Source organism: Muscardinus avellanarius (genome assembly GCF_963383645.1).
Source record: "Muscardinus avellanarius genome assembly, chromosome: 2".
Taxonomy (NCBI): Eukaryota; Metazoa; Chordata; class Mammalia; order Rodentia; family Gliridae; genus Muscardinus; species Muscardinus avellanarius.
This window is the reverse complement of record NC_137787.1, coordinates 30,182,395-30,203,112: the sequence shown is the minus strand read 5'-3', so window position 1 is coordinate 30,203,112 and position 20,718 is coordinate 30,182,395. Positions and strand designations below refer to the sequence as shown.

Below are 20,718 nucleotides of genomic sequence, written 5' to 3'. Positions count from 1 at the left end.
AAATGGGTCCTCTGAAAAGCTCCCTGTTTTCTTGGCCCTCGAAATAACAAGAGAGAGCCACCCTAACTAAGACTTTGGAGATGTGAGGGTATAAAACCTCCAAGGTCTGTGGACAGTCTTTCTCTAGGTGTGGAGCTAGAAGCTTGTGAAGCCTCTTTGATGTATTCTCCTCAACACCACATACCCTACCACGACCCATCCATTCAACTTCCTTAGCGCAGCGACCCGTCCAGTTCTCTTCTGGGTGCTGCTGCTCCAGCTGGGTCTTCATCGTTTCCCATCTGCAGTGATGCAAAGGCCTCCTAACTTTCCTGTCTCCAAAATCTGTCTGCTGTCTTGCTCCTGACCACCCCTTTCTAAAAAGCTGCCCAGAGTACCATTTTTTAAAATGAAAATATGATTGTGTCCCTACTGTTTTAGTCTTCATTGGCTCTCTATCTAAATTTACAAAATAATGTCTAACCTCCCCTCAGCATGTGCACAGATAGATGCTGTTCCTTTAGTTACACCTTTGGCCACCATCATTCCTTTCACATAGCATCCACCTCTCCCTGTCTGCTTTCTGGTCCCTTAGTAAACGTCTTCAGAACAGAGACTTTTTAAAATTCAAATCAAATTCCTATGACTAGAACATAGCAAAGGTTTGGGCATCTAAGCACACACAAGAAATAAAAACTCTGAAGAGGCATTAGCACTTAATTTTAATTAAAATGAACAGTTCAGATGAAGCACAGGACAAGGATAGTGTTCAATATTAACCTCTGGGAAATCACATTTATATAAAAAGAAATGAAACAGGCCAATAGAAGTCCAAAAACAGTGCAGCTTCCATTATTCCATGTGGATGAAATATGCTATTTAGGGCAGCATAATGCTCAGGCCAGGCCAGGAGGAGGAAGAGGCCAACACAGAGGATAAACCTCCAGGCAGCTTTTATTCGGAATTCTCAACTCTCCAGTGGCCTCTAAAGTATTTAGCATATTGGACATGTTCAATACGCTCTTTATAAACATGTCTGCAGTGTCTTCAAGTCACTCTAGTTCCACTCATACTCTTTGTTCCAATCATGTGCAAGTTCAATGTACAGCTCTGCACTGGAACACCTCACACACTGGAACACCTGCAACCCTGGAAACTCCCACTGCCCACAGTTGTGGGCAACAGGGTTAGGGAGTGAATTTCTACTTTACATATATTTTAGGAAACAATAAAGTGGCTATTGTTACTGTTTTCCCTTTTTTGAGCACTCTTGATTTTGGTCATTTATATCGGAACATGAGAAAATGTGACAGTAAATATAAATGAATATTAAAGTAATTCCTAGATGGTTACTAGAAATATAACACAATTTTTTAAAAAAAAGTTCCCTGCCACATTCATGAAGGTGATAACTGTATGCATAAGAAAATGATTGTAAACTTATAGAAAAGATCAACTCTGGCTTCTAAGCAAATTACAAAATTGATTCTGTGTTTTATCCTTGAGTGTTATAAAAGGAAATGTAAACCTGTGGACCTAGTTACCAAAAATGCTTATCCTCCTAAGCCCAGGCATGAAATTAAAGTTTGGCCTGGCCCAGTTTTATCTTCAAGTTTTCTCCAAGTTTATCCATGAACTCAAATGTATTCAAGTAGTCAGAACGTTGCACACTAATAGGGGAGGAAAAAAAAAAAAGAAATTTAGTTTGTTATTTAAATGGTAGGAGGTAGAGGAAACAATCCTAGAAATGCTACTTAAAGTAGTACTCTATTTATTTCAAGAAGAAAACCAGTTAATGTTATCAAGCTAAAAGTCTATAGACAATGAGTATGCTCAAAGTTTACGAGGGCTGACCCAGGTTCAGGACTCAGGACACAGGACCCAGGGCTGGGACTCAGGCTCTGGGTAGTGTAAGCTCATGTACACACATTTACAGTAGATTTTTGCCATAAAGATTTGAGGTTGAAACCACCATAGAGCTTCAGTTCAAACTAATGCCAATGTGATCAAATTCACTGCACTTCTGCTTTCTCATTCTGAGAAATAATAAAACCTTTTGAGGGTACATCCATACTTTTATACATTCCCACATACTGTTACATACCCTTAAAAAAAAAAGCTTTAATGTCTAATTTTTATCAGTATCTTAGTTAAGAAAAACAAAAGACAATGAACTGGTGGACAAAATCCGACTGGTAAATGGCTATTCAAAGAGGCCACAAAAATACTGTACTGATAAGAATGTTTCAAACATTGTATTCTTGCTGAGAATTCAAGTAAGAACATGCAGCAGTTAAGTATAACCGCCTTAATGGAGTATGCGGGCATTGACTGAGATGTTCACGAATGCACCACTGGGACACGGTCTTAGTATTAGATTTTAGAATTTCTTGAGATGCGTCATAGTAACCAACTCTGCCTTTGAGGGAGGGGCTGATTAGCAGCTGGTCCAGCTAGCTTTCTGTTTCCTGTGTCCTCAGAAAAAACCCTGAGTGACATGTATGTCCTTGAATACTGGACTGATGGTTACAGATACTTAAGGAAGGAACTCTAACCAATTGGATATCTTATACTTATGCTGCTTACTTTTCTCACTTATGAACTAAGGAAAATAAAGAAATGTGATAAACTAGTCTCATTTTGTTCTTAAAATACATAAAGACTAAAAATGTAGCTGGGCATGGTGGCATATGCCTGTAATCCCAGGTATCTGGAAGGGTAAGGCATTAGGATTCCAAGTTTGAGGTTATTACAGACAGTTTATCGAGATACTGTCCCAAAATAAAAAAAAAAAAAAGGCTGGCGATGCAGCTCAGTGGTAGAGCACCACTGGGTTCAACTCCCAGTACAACAAAAGAAAAAAAAAAAAAGATACTGCTGACCCCCAAAGAGGATGAATAATTTATCTGATTCTAAAAAGTACTAGTATTTTGATCTCAGTGAGGATAAACTGTAGGTTAGGGCATCTTATACTTACTTGGGTAAACCTTTAATGCAAGCGGCCAAATCCTTGGTCATGAAGCCAGCCTCAATGGTCTCGATGCAGACTTCTTCCAAAGCCTTTGCAAAGAAGCTGAGCTCCTTATTGTTATCCAGCTTTGCTCTGTGGGCTAACCCTCTGCTCCAGGCAAAAATGGAGGCTAAGAAAGAGAAACAAAACACATTTCAATCATCCTAGTTTTAGGAATTATCAAGTAGTTTATGAAACGGAACTTTTTTAAAATTTAGGTTTTGGGCTTCCTTAGATGCTATTCACATGAGCTAGAAATTTTAGGAAAGCTGGAGATATCTTACCAAAGAGAAACTTTTAAAAACACACACTTTTTTTTTTGGTTTGTGGTTCCTGGGATTGAACCCAAGAGCAATCTCTGAGCTATGCCCCCGGTTCTATTTTATTGGTTATTTAAAAACAGGGTCTCACTAGGTTGTGAGAACCTCACATTGCTGAAGCTGGCCACAAACCTGCGATCCTCCTGTCTCAGCCTCCCAAGTACAGAAATTACAAGTGTGCAATACCATGCCTGGCTTATAAAAGACACATTTTTTTTATGGTGTGGTACTAGTGCTAGAAACGATTACCATCGTTTCTATCTTATGTCCTCTTTTCAGGCTGTAATGTCATTTTTTACGCATGTGTGGTGCTGAGGATTGAACGCAGGGACATTCTACCTCTTAACTAAACCCCAAGCCCTATTTTATTTTTTATTTGGAAACTGGGTCTCACTAAGTTGTTTTGAGCGCCTAAGTTGCTGAAGCTGGCTTCAAACCTGTGATCCTCCTGTTTCAGCCTTCCTAGTGCTACTATAGACACATACTACCACATCTGGCCATAATGTCTTTTTTTTTTGTTTATTTATCTATTTATTATTTTTGTGGTACTGGAGATGGAACCCAGAAACATTCTACCTCTGAGCTCTACCCCAGCCCTATTTAATTCTTTATGTTGAAACAGGGTCTGAGTTGATGAGAACCTTGCTAAGTTGCTGAGGCTGGCCATGAACCTGCAACCCTCCTGTCTCAGCCTTCCTAGTGCTATGATTTTAGACATGTACCACCACACCTAGCTATAATTTTTTTTTTTTTTTTTTTTTTTTTTTTTTTTTTGGTGGTACTGGCGGTGGAACCCAGAGGCTTTCTACCCTGGGCTATACTCCCAGACCTTTTTCATATTTTATTTGGAAACAGGGTCTCACTAAGTTGCTGAAAGCCTCACTAACTAGCTGAAGCTGGCTTCAAACCTGCGCGATCCTCCGTCTCAGCCTCCCAAGTGCGGGAATTACAAGCGTGCACCACCACACCTAGCTATAATGTCTTTTTAAACTGCGGTTCTTAATACATTGTTGAATGGATCTATCCATGTTACTTTTAGATTTACAATCTGGAATGGCATTCCATGGCATCAGGGGTAAAGAAAATGCTCGTTAATAACAGTCATCCCTGTACTATACACTCTTCCACAACACAGAAAGCACATACTGAGCTAATGTATTAATTAAAGTAGCTCCCATTAGTGGAGTGACTATCCACTTGGTGATGATTCTGCACACAAAACACTGAGCAGCCAAAGGAACATATCTGAGTTCCTCCAGTGATCTCTCCCGTCAGAAACCAATGCAGACCCAGACACCGTCTTACCAATAGGATTGGTGGATGTCTCCTGTCCTTTCTGGTGCATGCGGTAGTGACGAGTTACAGTCCCATGGGCAGCCTCTGCTTCTACTGTCTTGCCATCCGGACAAATCAGCACGCTGGTCATCATGCCAAGAGAGCCATAACCTGTAGGTGGCAGAACAGGAATATTGGGTCCAACTGCACTGGTCTCTCAGAGCTAAGGACAAATGACCCCCTCTTGTCAGGCCTTCATGAAAAATGTAAACATAAGCACTTGGAATCATCGGTAATTTCTCTGCATCATCAGTAATTCCTTGACCTTGGGTTGAGGGGTCTAGAAAGGCTTCTTTATTTCAGGGGTACCTGCTCTGTGGTATGTAGGGGGGCTTAGGGTCTCAACATCTGCATTTCACCCTAGTTCCTTGGTGTCATAGCTAAAGTGACTCAGACTTTCTGCCTGTAAAATGGGAATAAAAATACCTATGTCATGGAGTTGTGGAATTAGATGAATATAGGTATATTCATGGATATATAGGAAAAATATATTTATATTCCTTAGAATAATACCTGTGACAGAGTAAGGGTTCAGTATACTATTGTTATTCTTATGAGCAGATGCTCTGCTTGTTCTAGAAATCAAGATTAGAAAGAACTGTTTTCTTCCCTCAAGCTACTCATGGAGCTGTGGGGCTGGAGAAGAAAAGGCAGGTAAAAACAAAATCAATCAGATCCAAGAACATCCCACGTGTTCCTTCATATTCTTTTTAATAACCTCAGAACACAATTATCTTCTGTGGTTTCCTATTCAGAGAACCATATTTCAACTGTTAAGTCCAGGCAACTAATTTTTTTTTTTTTTTTACTCTTTATTTTACTTGAAATAAAGGACTCTTTTCTCCATTTTTGCTACTTCCCACGTGCTCCTGTGAAGTTAATGATGTAAACTTACAATAAAAAGGCTGCTATCTTTTTTTTGGGGGGAGGGGTCTATACAGTTAAGAAATTTCTATGTGAGATGACTGGCTTCTTCCATGTTACTGGGTCCTCTGAAGCTTTGTAAATACTCAAACATTAACTGACTGGAGAAGCTGAGGACCATACCATGGTGTTTGTCCATCTATTAATATTAGAAGGACTAAATTGTGCCACTTCTAAAACTGAGGATATAAATGACATGGTTTGAGTCCTATGCAGTTGATGCTTCAAAACAGGATAGCTCTGATGCTTTCTATCAGCTTTGCTGCCTGAGATCGTGTGATCTATAGGTTCTGGATAATACATGGGGTCTTTGATCTGTGTGTGTGTGTGTGTATGTGTGTGTGTGTGTGTGTGTGTGTGTGTGTGTGTGTGTATGTATGTGTGTGTCTTTCGCTGTAGTAGGCTTGGATTGCTTCTGGATATTCTACCTTCAAGCTACAAGCTCAGCCCTATTTCACTTTTTATTTTGAAACAGGGTCTCACTAAGTTGCTGAAGCTGGCTTTTAACCTGTTACCCTCCTGTCCTAGCCTCCCAAGTACTAGGATTACAGGTGTGCTCCACCATACCCAGCTCAGATCTCTTATCAAGGCCCTTTGCATTCAGACCTCTTACATCCAAGTCCTTTGAACTTCTATAATTTGATATTTAATTGTGAAATACTTCTTTAGGTACTCTTTTCTGTTTGCCAGGAAAACACTTAAAAATAACCAAATGCCATTGGGTCCCTTTCCCAGAACTCTGGTTACAAAGAGTAATTCTTACTGTCTTTGGAGTCATTACAAAGCAGTACTCCTTTCTGAGTATTCAGTACAAGTGACCATGATAATTTAGAAGGACAGAAGGAGGGCAAAGAGAGTTGTGTAACTCATTTATGTGATATTAGAGTTATTTTTCATTGGGTTGGTATAGTGATTTTCAAACTGATTAGAGATGTTTAACTTTCATAAGAAAATAGTATTACTTCCTGGGAAAAAGTAAACATAATTAAATCTTGCACAAACATTCATCTGGGGAGATTCATGTTCCTATATATAATTATCATAAATAACTGACGAATAGAAACTTGGTCCTGAGGAAAATAGGGAAGGGAGAATTTCTGTGGATTTGGCCTCTTTCCCTGGTATGAAGTCCTGATTCCTGGAATTTTTGTGAACAGCCCTGAACTTGTTTGCACAATTCTTTGAGAAGGTATGAGAAAATAAAATTGACAAAATTATGTTACTTATATGTACAGATATGTAATAATCAGTCCTATGATTATATGTGATTATAAAAAGCTAAGTGAACTTTTCAAAATAGTACCAGAAAACAGCCTTCAAGGCTGGCAGAAGAGACACGATTAGGACCTATCACTGTATGAATGAACTCTTTGAAATACCTCCCTTCAACAATCCAAGCCTCTCCCTTCACTATTTCCTTCATGCGTGGGGACCAGAGGGAAAATAAGGGTAGGAAAGGGAGTTTTTTCATTTGTTTGTTTTTGCAGTACTTGGGATTAAACCCAGGAGCGGTCTATCTCTGAGCTACACCCCCAGCCCTATTTTTTTATTCTTTATTTTTGAAACAGGGTCTTACTAAGTTGTGGAGGGCCTAAGTAGTGAGGCTGGCTGTGAACCATGATCCTTTTGTCTCAGCCTCTAAAGTACTGGAATTACAAGTGTGTGCCACCAAGCCCAGTGCTTTTCTTATCAGACAGCTGGCTACCTGTTGGAGGCTTTAAAGCCTCAAGTAGGGGAAAAAAAAAAAAAAGGTTGAGATGCACTAATATCTTAGGCTGGAGCCAGTTACTTCCTGCGTAATCCTGAACAAAGCCTTCCTCAGTCTGAATTTATTTCCTTATCTGTCAGATAAAATGATGGGCCTGGATGCCTTACAGTACTGACATTTCATGATTTTACAATTAAAAGTTACAAAATCCTTTCTACACTGAAGACCTCCCATGGAATAACCCCATGGCTATCAGGCAGGCTCCCCCTCCACATGGTCCTCTGGGTCCTCACCCTGGGCCACGGAATCCGACTGCACGTCGCCATCATAGTTCTTACAGGCCCAAATGAAGCCTCCCTCTGACTTCATAGCTTGGGCCACCATGTCATCGATGAGCCTATGCTCATACCAGATCTTCTGGGCTTCAAACTTGGATTTGTACTGCCTAAAAAAGATGAGAACAATAAAAAAGGAAACTGGTTTTGTTAGGAATGTCATCTCCATCTCCCAAAGGGTCAGAAGGGGGTGGGTGCAGGGAGTAGCATTTTTAGTAGATGTAGCACAAATGTGGGAATCTGACAGATGCAGCTAAATCCCTTCCCAATCATTCTCTGGCTGTGAAACGCCCATTTTGCCATGTGTAAGTGATTTCATTGCAGAGAAGGTGTAAGAATTCAGCGAGACAGGAGAGTCTTCCAACTACTACTAATTTACTTTCCAGTTTTCAATATAGTACTGATCAGATTCTTGGGATTCAGGTTATATTAAGAATGTCATAAATGGGGGAAAGAGAGACAATTCTATTGCAGGAGCTCATCCAGGAACCCAGAATTCTACAGGACAGTTTCTAGACTTGGTCCATATGAGTAGTAGGAAGAATTCAAATGCCTCAGGAAAATATTTTTCATCAAAATTGGAGCCCTGATCTGCACACTTGCACCTAACAGAAAGCTGTACCATCCAAAGAGTTAAAACATGTCCACATCATGTGTTGCTGGCCCCAGAGTTGTCATAAACTTAGACTTAAGTTCAAATGACTGTGTAGACTATTCAATCGTAGCATGGTTTTTAGAAAGAAGGAAATGGGCCTGACTCAGAAATGCACTTGACAAATTAGAAAGTTCTGTCACTAACAGGGCACTTGTAGTCAAACATTAAACAGTCCTGGTTCTTACTTAAGAATACACCTATTCTCTAAAAGTAACTCAGAATGGTTTTGTTTCAATCCTGCTAAATCTGTTTTGCTCTTACTTAACTTAAGGATCAGCAATGATTTTCACTTGATTTGTTCCAGAATCAAAGGGATAAGGGGATGCAGATTCTGTACCATAACTGGCAGCTTACTTAAAAGAAGAAAAAAGGAATAAAGAGCCATACTTACTTGTCATATATCTCCTGAAAGATGTCTTTAAAGCGTCCATCATATTTCTTCAGAATAGTGTTTTTGGTGCTCAGATACAAAGGCCAACCCTTAGAAAGAGCCATTTGAAAGGAACTGTGTGCAAAATCTTCAATTGACTTATCTTGGTTGAACATCCCCATGGCTACACCACCACACTCTGTGGAAGGGAAGCCGACGAGAGAAAAAAGGAAAAAGGTCAATGTGGTATAGTTGTAACGACGTGAAAGTCATGGCTCATAAGCAAAAGGCCAGTTCCCAACTCCCACATCTGAGCCCAGACGTCAGAGGTCCCAGGCAGGCTTCCAACTTGAATAATCCATGAGCTCCCCAAGCACAAATTGGTGTGAAAATCAGTTTTAAATAAGGATATTCTTTTTTCCAAAGGGCAACCGAAGCTAAGAAAAACTAGGTCTTTAGGATCCTAAAGGTACTGAAATATCAAATATTACTGTAAAACAGAAATACACTCAAGAATGAGCAAATAACTTTAAATCTGTCTTTTTACTTGAACACTTTCCAACATGTATTTTAAACTTAGGAATGCATTTACTTCTCAGTCATCAAGAATGATTAGCATTTCAGATACTAAACGAAAATGTTTGTGTTTTCTTGGAACACACTGAACATGCCTACTGTAATTGGTGGAAATGATTATGTTACATGTAATTAGTGGTGTTTCACAACTTTTATTAGTTGAACTCTGTTATTACTAAAAGTCGGAACTTGAACCTATGCCAACTCCCAGGGCTCAGAAAGTGAGAACTGCTGAAACCTGCAGAACTGGATTCGGTTAAAATGGCATTACATAAAAGAGGTGAGGAAGAACAAAGTCAGGTAGCTACTGAATTTTTTTGTTTGTATGAGTGCTTTGGACAACTAACTACAGGTGGGATTTACTCTAATGGTTCTTTGAAGCAGCTGGCATAGAAAACGAAAAAGTAAATGTTTCACTTACACAGGAAAAACTCCAAAAAGGGCAAGAAGAATATTACTAGAGCAAAGGGTAAAATTGCATGACAGGTGATTTGAAGCTATTAATGTTTAATTTATACAATATGCCTACAGAAGATTTCTGCTAACTTTCCCTTCATGTTTTAAGACAAATGTATAATTTTCTCCCTACCTTTTCCTAGATGTATTTCTAATAGAGTTATAACTTCTTTGTGCCTTTACCAATGTTGTAGGAAGATGTGGAAGCCAATTACATTTTAATGTTAGATTTTGGGTTCTGCAGAAATGTAGACTGAAGTTGCTTTTTGCAGTACTGGAGATGGAACACAGAGGCATTCTACCTCTGAGCTACACTCCCACCCTATTTTTTATTCTTTATTTTGAAACAGGGTCTCATCGAGTTGCAAAGGGCCGCACTAAGTAGCTGAAGCTGTCTGTTAACTGCGATCCTCCTGTCTCAGCTTCCTAAATAGTGGGATTACAAGCCTGTGCCACCTTGCCCAGCTTTTTTTTTTTTTTTTTGACAGCCACGTAACTAATAAAAAAAATGAAAATTTGGTTCTGCATTAGGACATTCTAATTTATTTTGGAAGGGCAAGTGAAATTAAGAAAAACACATAGTCTTTAGGAATCTGAAGATACTGAAATACCCAAACCATTTGTGAACAGAAAATACATTTTAATTAATAATGTTGTCTAAATTATTTGTAAAAAAAAAAAAAAAAAAGTAGCTTCTGAGGGGCACATACATACCTTCGAAGTTATGGACCAAGTACGTCACCTTTTGAGATCCATCACTTGGAGTGTAGCTTATTTCTACTTTTCCAGGCCCAGGAACGACAAAATCAGTTGCTCTATACTGTGTAAGGAGGAAAAAGGCATTGAGGAAAGATAAGTACCCAAACAGGAACTAGAAGGAAAGCTAATATGTAGAACTAGAGGACATCTGGACACATAGGGCAGTGTAGCTTAACTGTCTTTTAAGAGATGGGAATACAGAGGATGGTCCAGAGTTCCTCTTGTTAGTGGCAACGCACATTAAAAATCAGTAAATATTTATTAGAGGCCTACAACATATAGGGCAACTTTTGATTACTGATACAGAAAGTGCACGGAATAATATAAGGCTCTTTACTTTAGGAAACTTACAACCTAATAAAGACAAAACTAAGTGAGAAGTGACCAGAGGAGCTTTTGAAAGTCAAAGGGGGGGCAGAGACATCCCAAGGCTTTAGGGTGCTAAGAGGGATGAACGTGGCCTAGAGATTAGAGAAGTCCTGGGGGGAGTGTCACAGAAGGAGATGATAATGCTACTGTGGTGCTGAAGGGATGCTGAGAGCTGATGCTCTGTCCTTACTATGTATCAGATGCTTTAAGTGCTGATCTCATTGGATTCTTACATCAGTCTTACAAGGAAGGAAGTTGTAATGTGATGTAAGGAAATACTGCATCCAGGGTCCAAAGGCTTGGGACCCGGGCCTTAGGTTTTCACAGCTCAGTCTGTCCACAGTTATCACTGTTAGTAACACCAGGCTCAGGACTTGTCTGTATGAAACCTCCACTCTGGAAGCAGCTATGACAAACTAATGAACCCAAGGGAAAAGCTGCTCAAAGACAGCTAGCTGAGCTACTCTAATGGAGAATTGCACCTGCTACACACTAGGCACCCATGCTGCACTGGACCTTCTTCAATGCTGCGGATTAACTCAGTGGCTTGGAGTTAAGTACAGGGGTGCCAGCCATGCCTACTGCTTTACAGTAATACTGTGGGTAAAAGAGCAGTCAGATAAAAACAAAAGATTAAATATCTACTCTACACAGAACACTCTGACATATAAATTCCTTCACTAATGGGTGGTGGTGTGTTCCTATTTCTCAAAAGAAAGATTCAAAGCACCATAAATGTTTCATCTGGGTTAATACACATTTAAACAATGAATCAACCTGACATTTGGAAATTTCAATCTTGGCTTAAAAAAATAGAATGGTTATAAACACACACACACACACACACACACACACACACACACACACACACACCCTACCAGAGTAAACTGGTAAGAACTTAGGGTGGTGGTCCCACAGGGTGAAATAAAGTTAACCAGACCCTCAAGGACGGAGTTGGTGACTCTGTCCCCAGGAACAGAGACATCTCCCCTGGCATGCTGTTTTCAGGGATAATTACAGAGAAGTCTCTGGATTTCAGCACTAGGGGTTCCTGTTTTTAATGGTTTTTTTTTTTTTTTTTTTTTTTGGTGGTACTGGGGTTCCTGGAAGCCCTTCTACCTCCAGGCTACACTCCCAGACCTATTTTATATTTTTTATTTATTTGGAAACAGGGTCTCTTAAGCCAGCGAGGCTGACTATGAACCTGCATGATCCTCCTGTCTTCGGCTCCCAAGTGTGGGGATTACAAGCGTGCGCCACCACACCCGGCTTTTAATGTTCTTTTAAAACATAAGCTACTTCTGTGAAAATCTGCAACCTGTTTTAACATAGAATTTGGACTGTTTAGTTGGCAGTTTTTCTGCTTACCTTGGCAATGTGCCTGTTCACATAGAAGTGCACAGAAACTATGTTTGTTTTTCAAGCAGGAAGGAATGCTCTAATAAGATTGCTTCAACTACTGATCCATTTTTTCTTTTTATGTGTAAAACAATCACTTCCGATATAATATTTGGTGATTCTTAACCTGGTCTATGTATCTATCAGAATGACTTGAGAAATTTTAAAAAGCCTAAAACTCACAGAATTCAGATTTCAACTGGTGTAGGACAGGACTCAGATACTGAAATTAAAACAAAAAAGCAGGCAAAAAAAAGTAAAGCAAAGCCAGGCGTGGTGGCACATGCTTGTAATCCCAGTATTTGGGAGGCTGAGACTGGAGGATCGTGGTTCAAGGACAGCCTCAGCTACTTAGTGAGGTCCTCTGCAACTTAGTAAGACCCTGTTTCGAAATAAAAAATAAGGCAATAAAAAAAAAAATTGGTGTAGCTCGGAGGTTGAATGCCCCTGGGCTCAATCCCCAGACCCCTCCTCCCCCTTCAAAAAAGTAAAGCAAAACATAATCAACTCATACGGAAACCTTATTGTGCAGCCAGTCTTGAAAACCACTGATCTGGTTGGATCATATGAAATTACCCACACAAAAATAGCAGCATGATATGGAATAACCTAAGAAAAGGATAAAGAAAGAGAAAAACATGTTTGGAAGAAATCATAGTGTTGAGATTGGTACCTACTGTAGGTTTACCTATATTTACCAAAATACGAATATGTATAAATTATATAGTCCTATGTACCTGCTTTTCATACCTTGCTTAATGGGCATAGCCATCAGAAGATAAGAATACACAAATACATAAATCAGAACTATTAGGCCATGTTTAAAAAAATATGGAAAATCAAATTTTGCCAAAATGACTTACTTGGTCCCCATAGGCATGACGGCCTATGATGATGGGTTTTACCCACCCAGTCACAAGCCGGGGGATATTTTTGCAGATAATAGCTTCCCTAAAGACAGTGCCACCCAGGATGTTTCGGATGGTGCCATTTGGCGATTTCCACATTTGTTTTAACTTGAACTCCTCCACCCTCTTCTCATCAGGGGTGATGGTAGCACATTTGACACCAACGTTGTACTTCTTTATAGCTTCTGCTGCATCCTTGGTGACCTGGTCATTGGTGGCATCACGATTCTCTATGCCTAAGTCATAGCTTGGAAGGGGGGGGGGACATAAGCATAACTTTTAGGCAAACTGATAGGTTAAGGGATGGCAGGCAGTATTTGCCATGCAAAAAGTTAAGGCTCCAAAGACATCTAAATCTGTCAAGTTTTAGCATTCACATTCCCTAATCACAGAAGATGGCTGCCAATTTAAAAAGGAACTAATTATAGCTGGAAGGCTGAGCTGGGCTATTAGGAAACTGAAAACCAATGGACTCTGACAAATCGCCTCCTGTTTTTCGCCATATTAAGGCAGTTAATATTGAGCAACCCTTTGGCCTGGTTTTCTTCCAAATAATTACCGTACAAATTAAACATAAGTACTACCTTATTTTTCTCTTAGTAAATATTGTGCTTTAAAAATAAAGGGATAGAAGGCTTAAGGAATATATATCTGTATCTGTCTATCTAATTTTGCATCGTGACAGTAAAGATATGACTGTCAATGTCAAAAAGGCTAGTGACTCCCTCATTAATGTCTGTTAGTCATAAGGTGAACCTTCCCCTATTTCCTAGGCAAGTCTCGTGTTCTGGAAGCAAACCTGAGGTTTACTGGTTAAGTAATGGAACCCCTCAAGGCTTTTGTATACACTAGAGAGTTCTGGCTTAACACTGCCCACGTCCATACTGTAGATCATTCAGAGTTGAATGAGGGCTGGCTATCCGTGGAGTATAAAAACCCAATTGCAAAGCTCTACTTAAAGTATGTAATAGTTTTTGGAAAGAAGTAAAAACAAAATAAGGTGATAGCTTATTTTGTTCTGCAAGAATTTAAGGGAAAAAGTTATTTTTGGATTTCAAGCATTGCTAAACCAGTAAGCCTCTAGATTTATCGCTTCTTGTATCTTCTTTTCCTTAGCGATTGAAACTGCTGATAAAAACAAAGAGATAGCAATCTTGACGGCTTTCCAAATGAAAAAATTCTAATAGCTTTGCCTTTAGATAATTCTTGTAAATGTAACAAGCCAAATACTCTTTTATCCTCTTGTCTGCTAAATAATGACATTAAATAATGAATAACTAATGTCTAACCCTAACTCCACAAGAAGTGTGGTCAGCAGTTTTCATGTTCTGAGGAACCATTTCTCAGCAGAAGAATCTACCAGCCAATTAGTGAATTTTCTGCTTCTCTTGACATTTCTAAGAAAAAAAGAGAAGGAATAAATGGCCTGGACCACTGTTGAGCTTCCATAAAACAAAACAAACTATTCTACTCCTTTCAAAAAGAATCAGTCAGTAATAATAGCAATCTGAACAACTTAAAACTCACTTGAGCCCTCGAAAACTCCTTAGTCTGTAGCCACTGACTCTTTTCTTCACAGGCATAAAGAGTCCCCTTTTAAAAAGCCTTCTGATTCTGGGCTCAAGAGGCTGGGCCCCCATTATATGGGACCCTCCCTGCAGAACTCTGCAAGTTCACCTATTATCATGCAAAGTTCTGAAAAGAGAGAGGGGTTGTGAAGTGCTTTTTTAATTCACTAAGCATCTGTTTTTATAATTCTTTACCTATCTGTTTTTGGTGGACTCTGAATGAAAGTTTTTATACCTCACTGTGGTTGCAGTCTAGACATCAGTGGCTTGGGTTTAGAGCCATTAATAAGGGTGACACCACGTGAACTAAATGCCTACATTCAAGCAAGTAGCGGGCCCTCAGAACACATTTTGAATAATCCCGAGTGGAGGCACACACACTTACAGTTGTCAATAATTTGTCTGAATGTGTTATTTGACTTACACCATGCCAGCCTGATGCCACTTCACCCTTTTAAAAATGCTGTCTCTACCTAGTTCAAAGGTAGGAAGAGCATGAGCAAGCTTGTGAAAAACACCAGGGAAAAATGAGAGAATTACATAGAAACTTCCACATCTTCCCCCAAATACTGTAAACTTAGGACAAAGGGATCCAGATGACTTACTGCAGCTGGACGGTTAGTGTCTGAGTAACTACCAGGGCTCTTTCTGTGCAGTGATTGGATGAAAAGGGCAAAAGGCCAGAAATGGAAAGAAAAATATCCACTGACTAAGTAAGAGTGATAGAAAATTGAGCTCCAAAGGACAGAAGTGTGTTCATTACATTTAGTTTACTATTTCTAACATCATCTATTTTTCTTCTCTTCCACAACTACAGTGTGCTACTCTTGGCCATGGATTTATTACCAATAAAACCATCACTGGAAACAGGGTGAGAAAGACTTGAAAAATCACTTAGTTCCTTGACTAAAATCACTAAGTCCTGACTTCTAAATAATAAGTCCAGTTTTTCTAGTAGTATGTTAAAATTAAATAGAGGATTCATCTGGATTATTTAGGTTTTACTCACAAAACACTCTATTTGCTGGGGATTGAATCCAGGGGAATTTTGCCTCTGAGCTACAACCCCAACTTTATTATTTTTTTTATTTTGAAACAGTCTCACTAGGTTGCTGAGAGTCTCGTTAGGTTGCTGAAGCAGGCTGGGAACCTGTGATCATCATGTCTCAGTCTCACAAGTACTGAGTTACAGGCATACCCTATCACTCTCAGTTCTACATCTATTTAAAACAGCCAACGGCACCTGCAGTAACTTATATTATGTTGTTTGAGTTGCTAGCTACATGGAGGGATACTTCATTTACCTATGCAGATCCAGTTCCACATAGGGAAGAATGAGTTTTTCTTTAATCAATTCCCAAATGATTCGTGTCATTTCATCTCCTTGCATCTCTACCACAGAACCGCCATGGATTTTTTTTGACATTTTTACTTCTATAAACCTAAAAAGAAAAGCAAATAAATTTGTGCTTAGTCATTTATTTTATTATAAAGTAAAAAAATATATAAGTAATCTGGTGATTACTAAAAAACAATTCATAATAGCAGTGCATAAAAAGCTAATGACAGCAATTACATTGACCATTAGATCTGAGCATTTTCTCTAAATAAAGCATTGTATTACATGCTTCACATATGGTTTCTGATTCAGCTCTATAAGACAATCATATAAAATAGAAATTATTTCACCGTTTTACCTTAAGAGAAAACTAGCTTTGTCAAGGACACCTCACTAAGTGTGGGGAAGCCTGAGCCTGTAACGTACCCTTAAGAATGCAATCATGATTCTCCACAATTAGTTTGTCTTATGAAATGAGATTTCTACAATATCATGTTATTTGAACAGTATGGGTAACTCCACTTTATTGGGTCTGCAAGAGGACCAGATTGGCAAGTGCTAGTTATTTCTCTTAAGAGACTGTTTTGGTTCTAGTTAAAATAACTATCCATGAGCAGACTGAACTAGCTTCGTGACCCATATCCAGAGTAACTCTGAAAGTGAAAGATGAAGACTTCCTGGTGGGACTGCTCTCCTAGAGACAACACAAACACTGGAGATGTGGAAATAAATACAAAAGTGACTTCTCAGTTAAAGAAATATGGATACAGAAGGGCCATGCCCAGGACCCAGGCATGTCTTATTCCTTGGCAAACCAAACGTCTACACAGATCCTCTGACTGTTCATGGGCAGGGGCAAGCTGCTGGTGGCTGGGACTGAGAACCAGCATTGTTCTAGAGAGAAATGTCACTTTAAAAAATGGGGTGTGGAGGTAGCACATGCTAATCAATGTGATTTCCAGAAAGGACAAAGGCGGATACTCTGGAAGAAATGAAAGGGTGAGCCTCCAAAGAAGGCCTGTCTTATGTTTGGTCCCCAAAAGACAGAGGAGCCTTGAGTTGGCTAAGAGTTTCTGTTCCTTTTTCATGGCACACTAGTGGAAACCTTCTTCCCCTCCACCCCAGCAACACAACTGCAAATTGCTTTTGTCCCCTTCAGTTATTGCTGAGGCCTGGAAAAGTCAGAACTGGACTCTAAAACACTGAACTAAAGTAATATGGCCTTTAACATAAAAACATAATGATTAGTAGACAGAGTGCCTCAGTTTCTTGTCACAAGTTAATATGTATTCCCAACTCTCAGGCTCACTTTAACTTCCCAAATGTGCAGTTCTAGAATCCTGCTTACTAATGTTGAGGAGGTTCCCTAGATCATTACCACAGAATCTTCTAGAAGAAACGAATAGGATAAACTCAACTAGAATAAAAGAATTGAGTAAACTCTTGTGAGTCGACTACTTCTCATCAGTAATGTCAAGGATAACCTAGAGTACAGCTTAAAGTGTGTGATTCAGTCACGCTTAATCCTACAGTCACATCTGTCTTTGCTTTAAGACAAAAAGAGGCAGCAAACTTACCTTGGTTTTGAAACTCCATTTTCATGGCTATGTTCTTACTTTTCCTTGATGGTAAATAGTTAATAGATCAGACTCTACTTAAAATCTCAAAACCAAGAGACTGTATTTTTTTTTTTTAGTTCATGATTTCTTTTTTAGTGCTTGTAAACATACTCTGCAATAATCCTTCTACATCTCATAACGCATAAATGAACATTCCAGGTTTTCCCTCACATTACTTATCCATTACATTTTCACCTCTTTTTAGCTAAACGAGTGAAGCTTTAATGTTACTATAGTGTAAAGTATTCTATTTCTCCTGGATTTGATTCCCATGCCTTGGCTTTAGGTCCCACTGGATTCACTACATTCTTTTGACTCAGATTTTCTAACTCCACCTAACCCTAACTTCTGAAGGAAGGGCTGTTCCAAGTCCTACAGCCATTTATTTAGTCTGAAGGCAGTTGAATTCCAATCTCCTGACATATCTGTGCGATGCCAGAAAATAAACCTGGAATAATACAGGGTAGTTTAAGCAAAAAGAGCCACGTGCCCTATTTAATTTTATTTTCATCCCCCTAAATTTTAGCCATTACTTTAGCCTATGTTTAAGAAAAATAATTTCTAGGCCAAAACAGTCTCTTACAGAGCAGAGAAGACACTGAACTAAAGGAAACAAGGAAGCAACTGCACTTTATTGTTGAAAATATTCCTGACCCCATCGCAGTGCCTTAGCTTATTCTCCCAAAGCCCGATGTAAGGAAGTATGGTCACATCAAAGAATCTAATATGGAAGAAGAGACATTGCTAATTCTCACCTTTACAGTGTAATCGATTTCTGGTCACTCCAATTCCTCTCAATCTTGCAGGTTCAACTGAATGCAGTTTATCTCCTAAAAGAAAACAAAACCGGGAATAGAAAGTTTTAACCACCCTTGGCCCCCAGGATGATTTAGCTATTTTTAATACCAGTCAGACTGCCTGTTTATCTGGTTTAAAGTACAACGCTGAGTGTATCCAGAGGAGCAAAGGGCAGCTTAGGTTTGCAGGCACCTTCCAAAGAAAGGTCAAGGGAGTGCAAATATCTCTGCGTGCACACCACCCAGGGTGCGTCCGAGGGCGTGTCCGCTGCCCGACGTCTGTTAGCGGGTCCTGGGGGTGCAAGTCATTGGGTGACTCTGTAAATCTGCAGATGCCCTTGTGATGGTTGTGCAAGAGGGCTGCCACGGAAGCTGGCTCGGTTCTCCTTCCAGATCTTCCCGCCGGCCCCTTCCCTCCCTCGTGCAGGGACCTTTTAATCCCCGGAGCTGGCGGGGAACGCCACTATTAGAGCTCGAAATCCCGGCGGAGGCAGGGCGTCTCTCCCAACCCCCAGTACAACCCGGGTGGCCCAGCAAACGCCACGGACTCACACCCGAGCTCCGCCCCCTCACGCCCCTAGGCGGTCGCCTCCACTCTTCCAGTCTGCGGGTCTTGGCGGCCCGAGTTCGCTGAACACGCCCAAGTCCTCGGCTTAGTTCTTTGCACCTATCTCTCGGGGCCCCAAGTTTTCTTCCTCTTACATCCAAAACGGCTCTTGTGTGTGTCCTTGCAATCTTCTGCAGCTCGATTTCCCCCCTTGCGTGCAGACCTGGTCTTACACTTGTCACTGCATGCAACGTCCCTGCCGCCCGATTTCTCCCTCCCCTGCCCAAGTCAGGGCCTCCATACATCCCGCACCCAGCATCCTCCCCATTTCCCTTTCCCACGCCCAACAACTAGATTTGTCCCTTCCTTGCACTCAGCCTTGCCGCTCAAGCCTCCATACTCAATATCTGTGACTTCTTTTTCCCCCCATTCCAACCTTCTGTGAAATCAGAGCCTCCCCCAATTAGCCAGGGTCCGGGCCGCCTCTCGGAGCCTGAGGTTACCTGCGGTGGAAGGTGTGTGGAGGCGCCAGAGCTACTCCCACCTCCGCGCGCCCACGCCCACACACACGCACACGCACACACACACGCGTAATCCCAACTGGGATCGAGAAGTTGCACCTCCAACAACACTTCTCCGCAGACCGAGGAGCCAGAGGGCGGGTCGGGGCTTTTCCTCTTCCCGGCTTTTGTCCCCTCCCAGGCCCCGCCCCCTCAGCCCACCTCCTGGAGCTCCGCCCCCGCCGCGCCGCCAATCGCCGCGCGCCGACTCCTCCGTGGTGGGCGTGGCTAGGCCGGGCGGGGCCAGAGGCGTGAGAGCGCAGTCGCCGGCGGAGCCAGCCCGGCGCTCCAGGTGGGGCCCGGCTTCTGAGCCCGCGGGATTCGGCGACTCCGAGGAACGAGAATGCCACCTGCAGGCGGAGGAGCGGGATGCGCCGAGGCTCTGGTACCTCTGCTGGTCCTCTTCGCGCCCCTACCGGATGTAGACTGGAATGTGCCTTTAGAAGAAGAAAGAACCAATGCTTTGGCCCTGTGTGGAGTCTCTTTGAATGCAAAGGATGTACAAGCAGCCATGTTCCAGTAAATACTTCTTACCACCAAAGACGAGATCTTTAGGGCTTTTGTCCCTATTATTCCAGTTACTACTACATACTATAAATAAACCCCATTCGTAATATGGCTTGGAAGATAGAGCTCATTATCTGGATTTCAATGAAGCTGGACTGAAGATGTGAAGCCTTAGAAAACTGAGTTTTAAAAATAATCCTGTTATAGCCGGGCGTGGTGGCGCAGGCTTGTAAGCCCTGCACTTGGGAGGCTGAGACAGGAGGATCGCACGGGTTCGAAGCCAGCCTCAGCTACTTAGTGAGATCCTGTTTCCAAATAAAATATAAAAAAGGTCTGGGAGTATAACCTGGAGGTAGAAAGCCTCTGGGTTCCACCCCCAGTAACACACACACACACACACACACACACACACACACACACACACACACACGGCATTTGGGAGCTGGGTGTGGGGGTGTTTGCTTGTAATCCAGCGCTTGGGAGGCTGAGACAGGAGGATCGCACAGGTTCGAAGCCAGCCTCAGCTACTTAGTGAGGCTCTCAGCAACTTAGTGAGACCCTGTTTCCATATAAAATAGGTCTGGGAGGATAGCCTGGAGGTAGGAAGCCTCTGGAGGTTCCACCCGCAGAACCACTAAAAAAAAAAAAAAAAAAAATTTAAAAATAAACAAATAAATAA

General features: G+C 41.0%; 1 protein-coding gene across 1 annotated transcript; it reads right to left on the bottom strand.

The window, feature by feature from the left end:
• Nucleotides 1-1,558: 1,558 nt before the first annotated feature.
• IDH1 (isocitrate dehydrogenase (NADP(+)) 1) lies at nucleotides 1,559-16,096 on the bottom strand (the record flags this gene model as incomplete). Its single annotated transcript, XM_080689290.1, has 8 exons — nucleotides 1,559-1,649; nucleotides 2,957-3,119; nucleotides 4,615-4,755; nucleotides 7,570-7,721; nucleotides 8,658-8,835; nucleotides 10,383-10,488; nucleotides 13,058-13,349; nucleotides 15,975-16,096. 8 exons carry the CDS (start codon nucleotides 16,094-16,096, stop codon nucleotides 1,559-1,561), a joined length of 1,245 nt encoding a protein of 414 aa, XP_080545416.1.
• Between the last annotated feature and the right edge of the window lie 4,622 nt (nucleotides 16,097-20,718).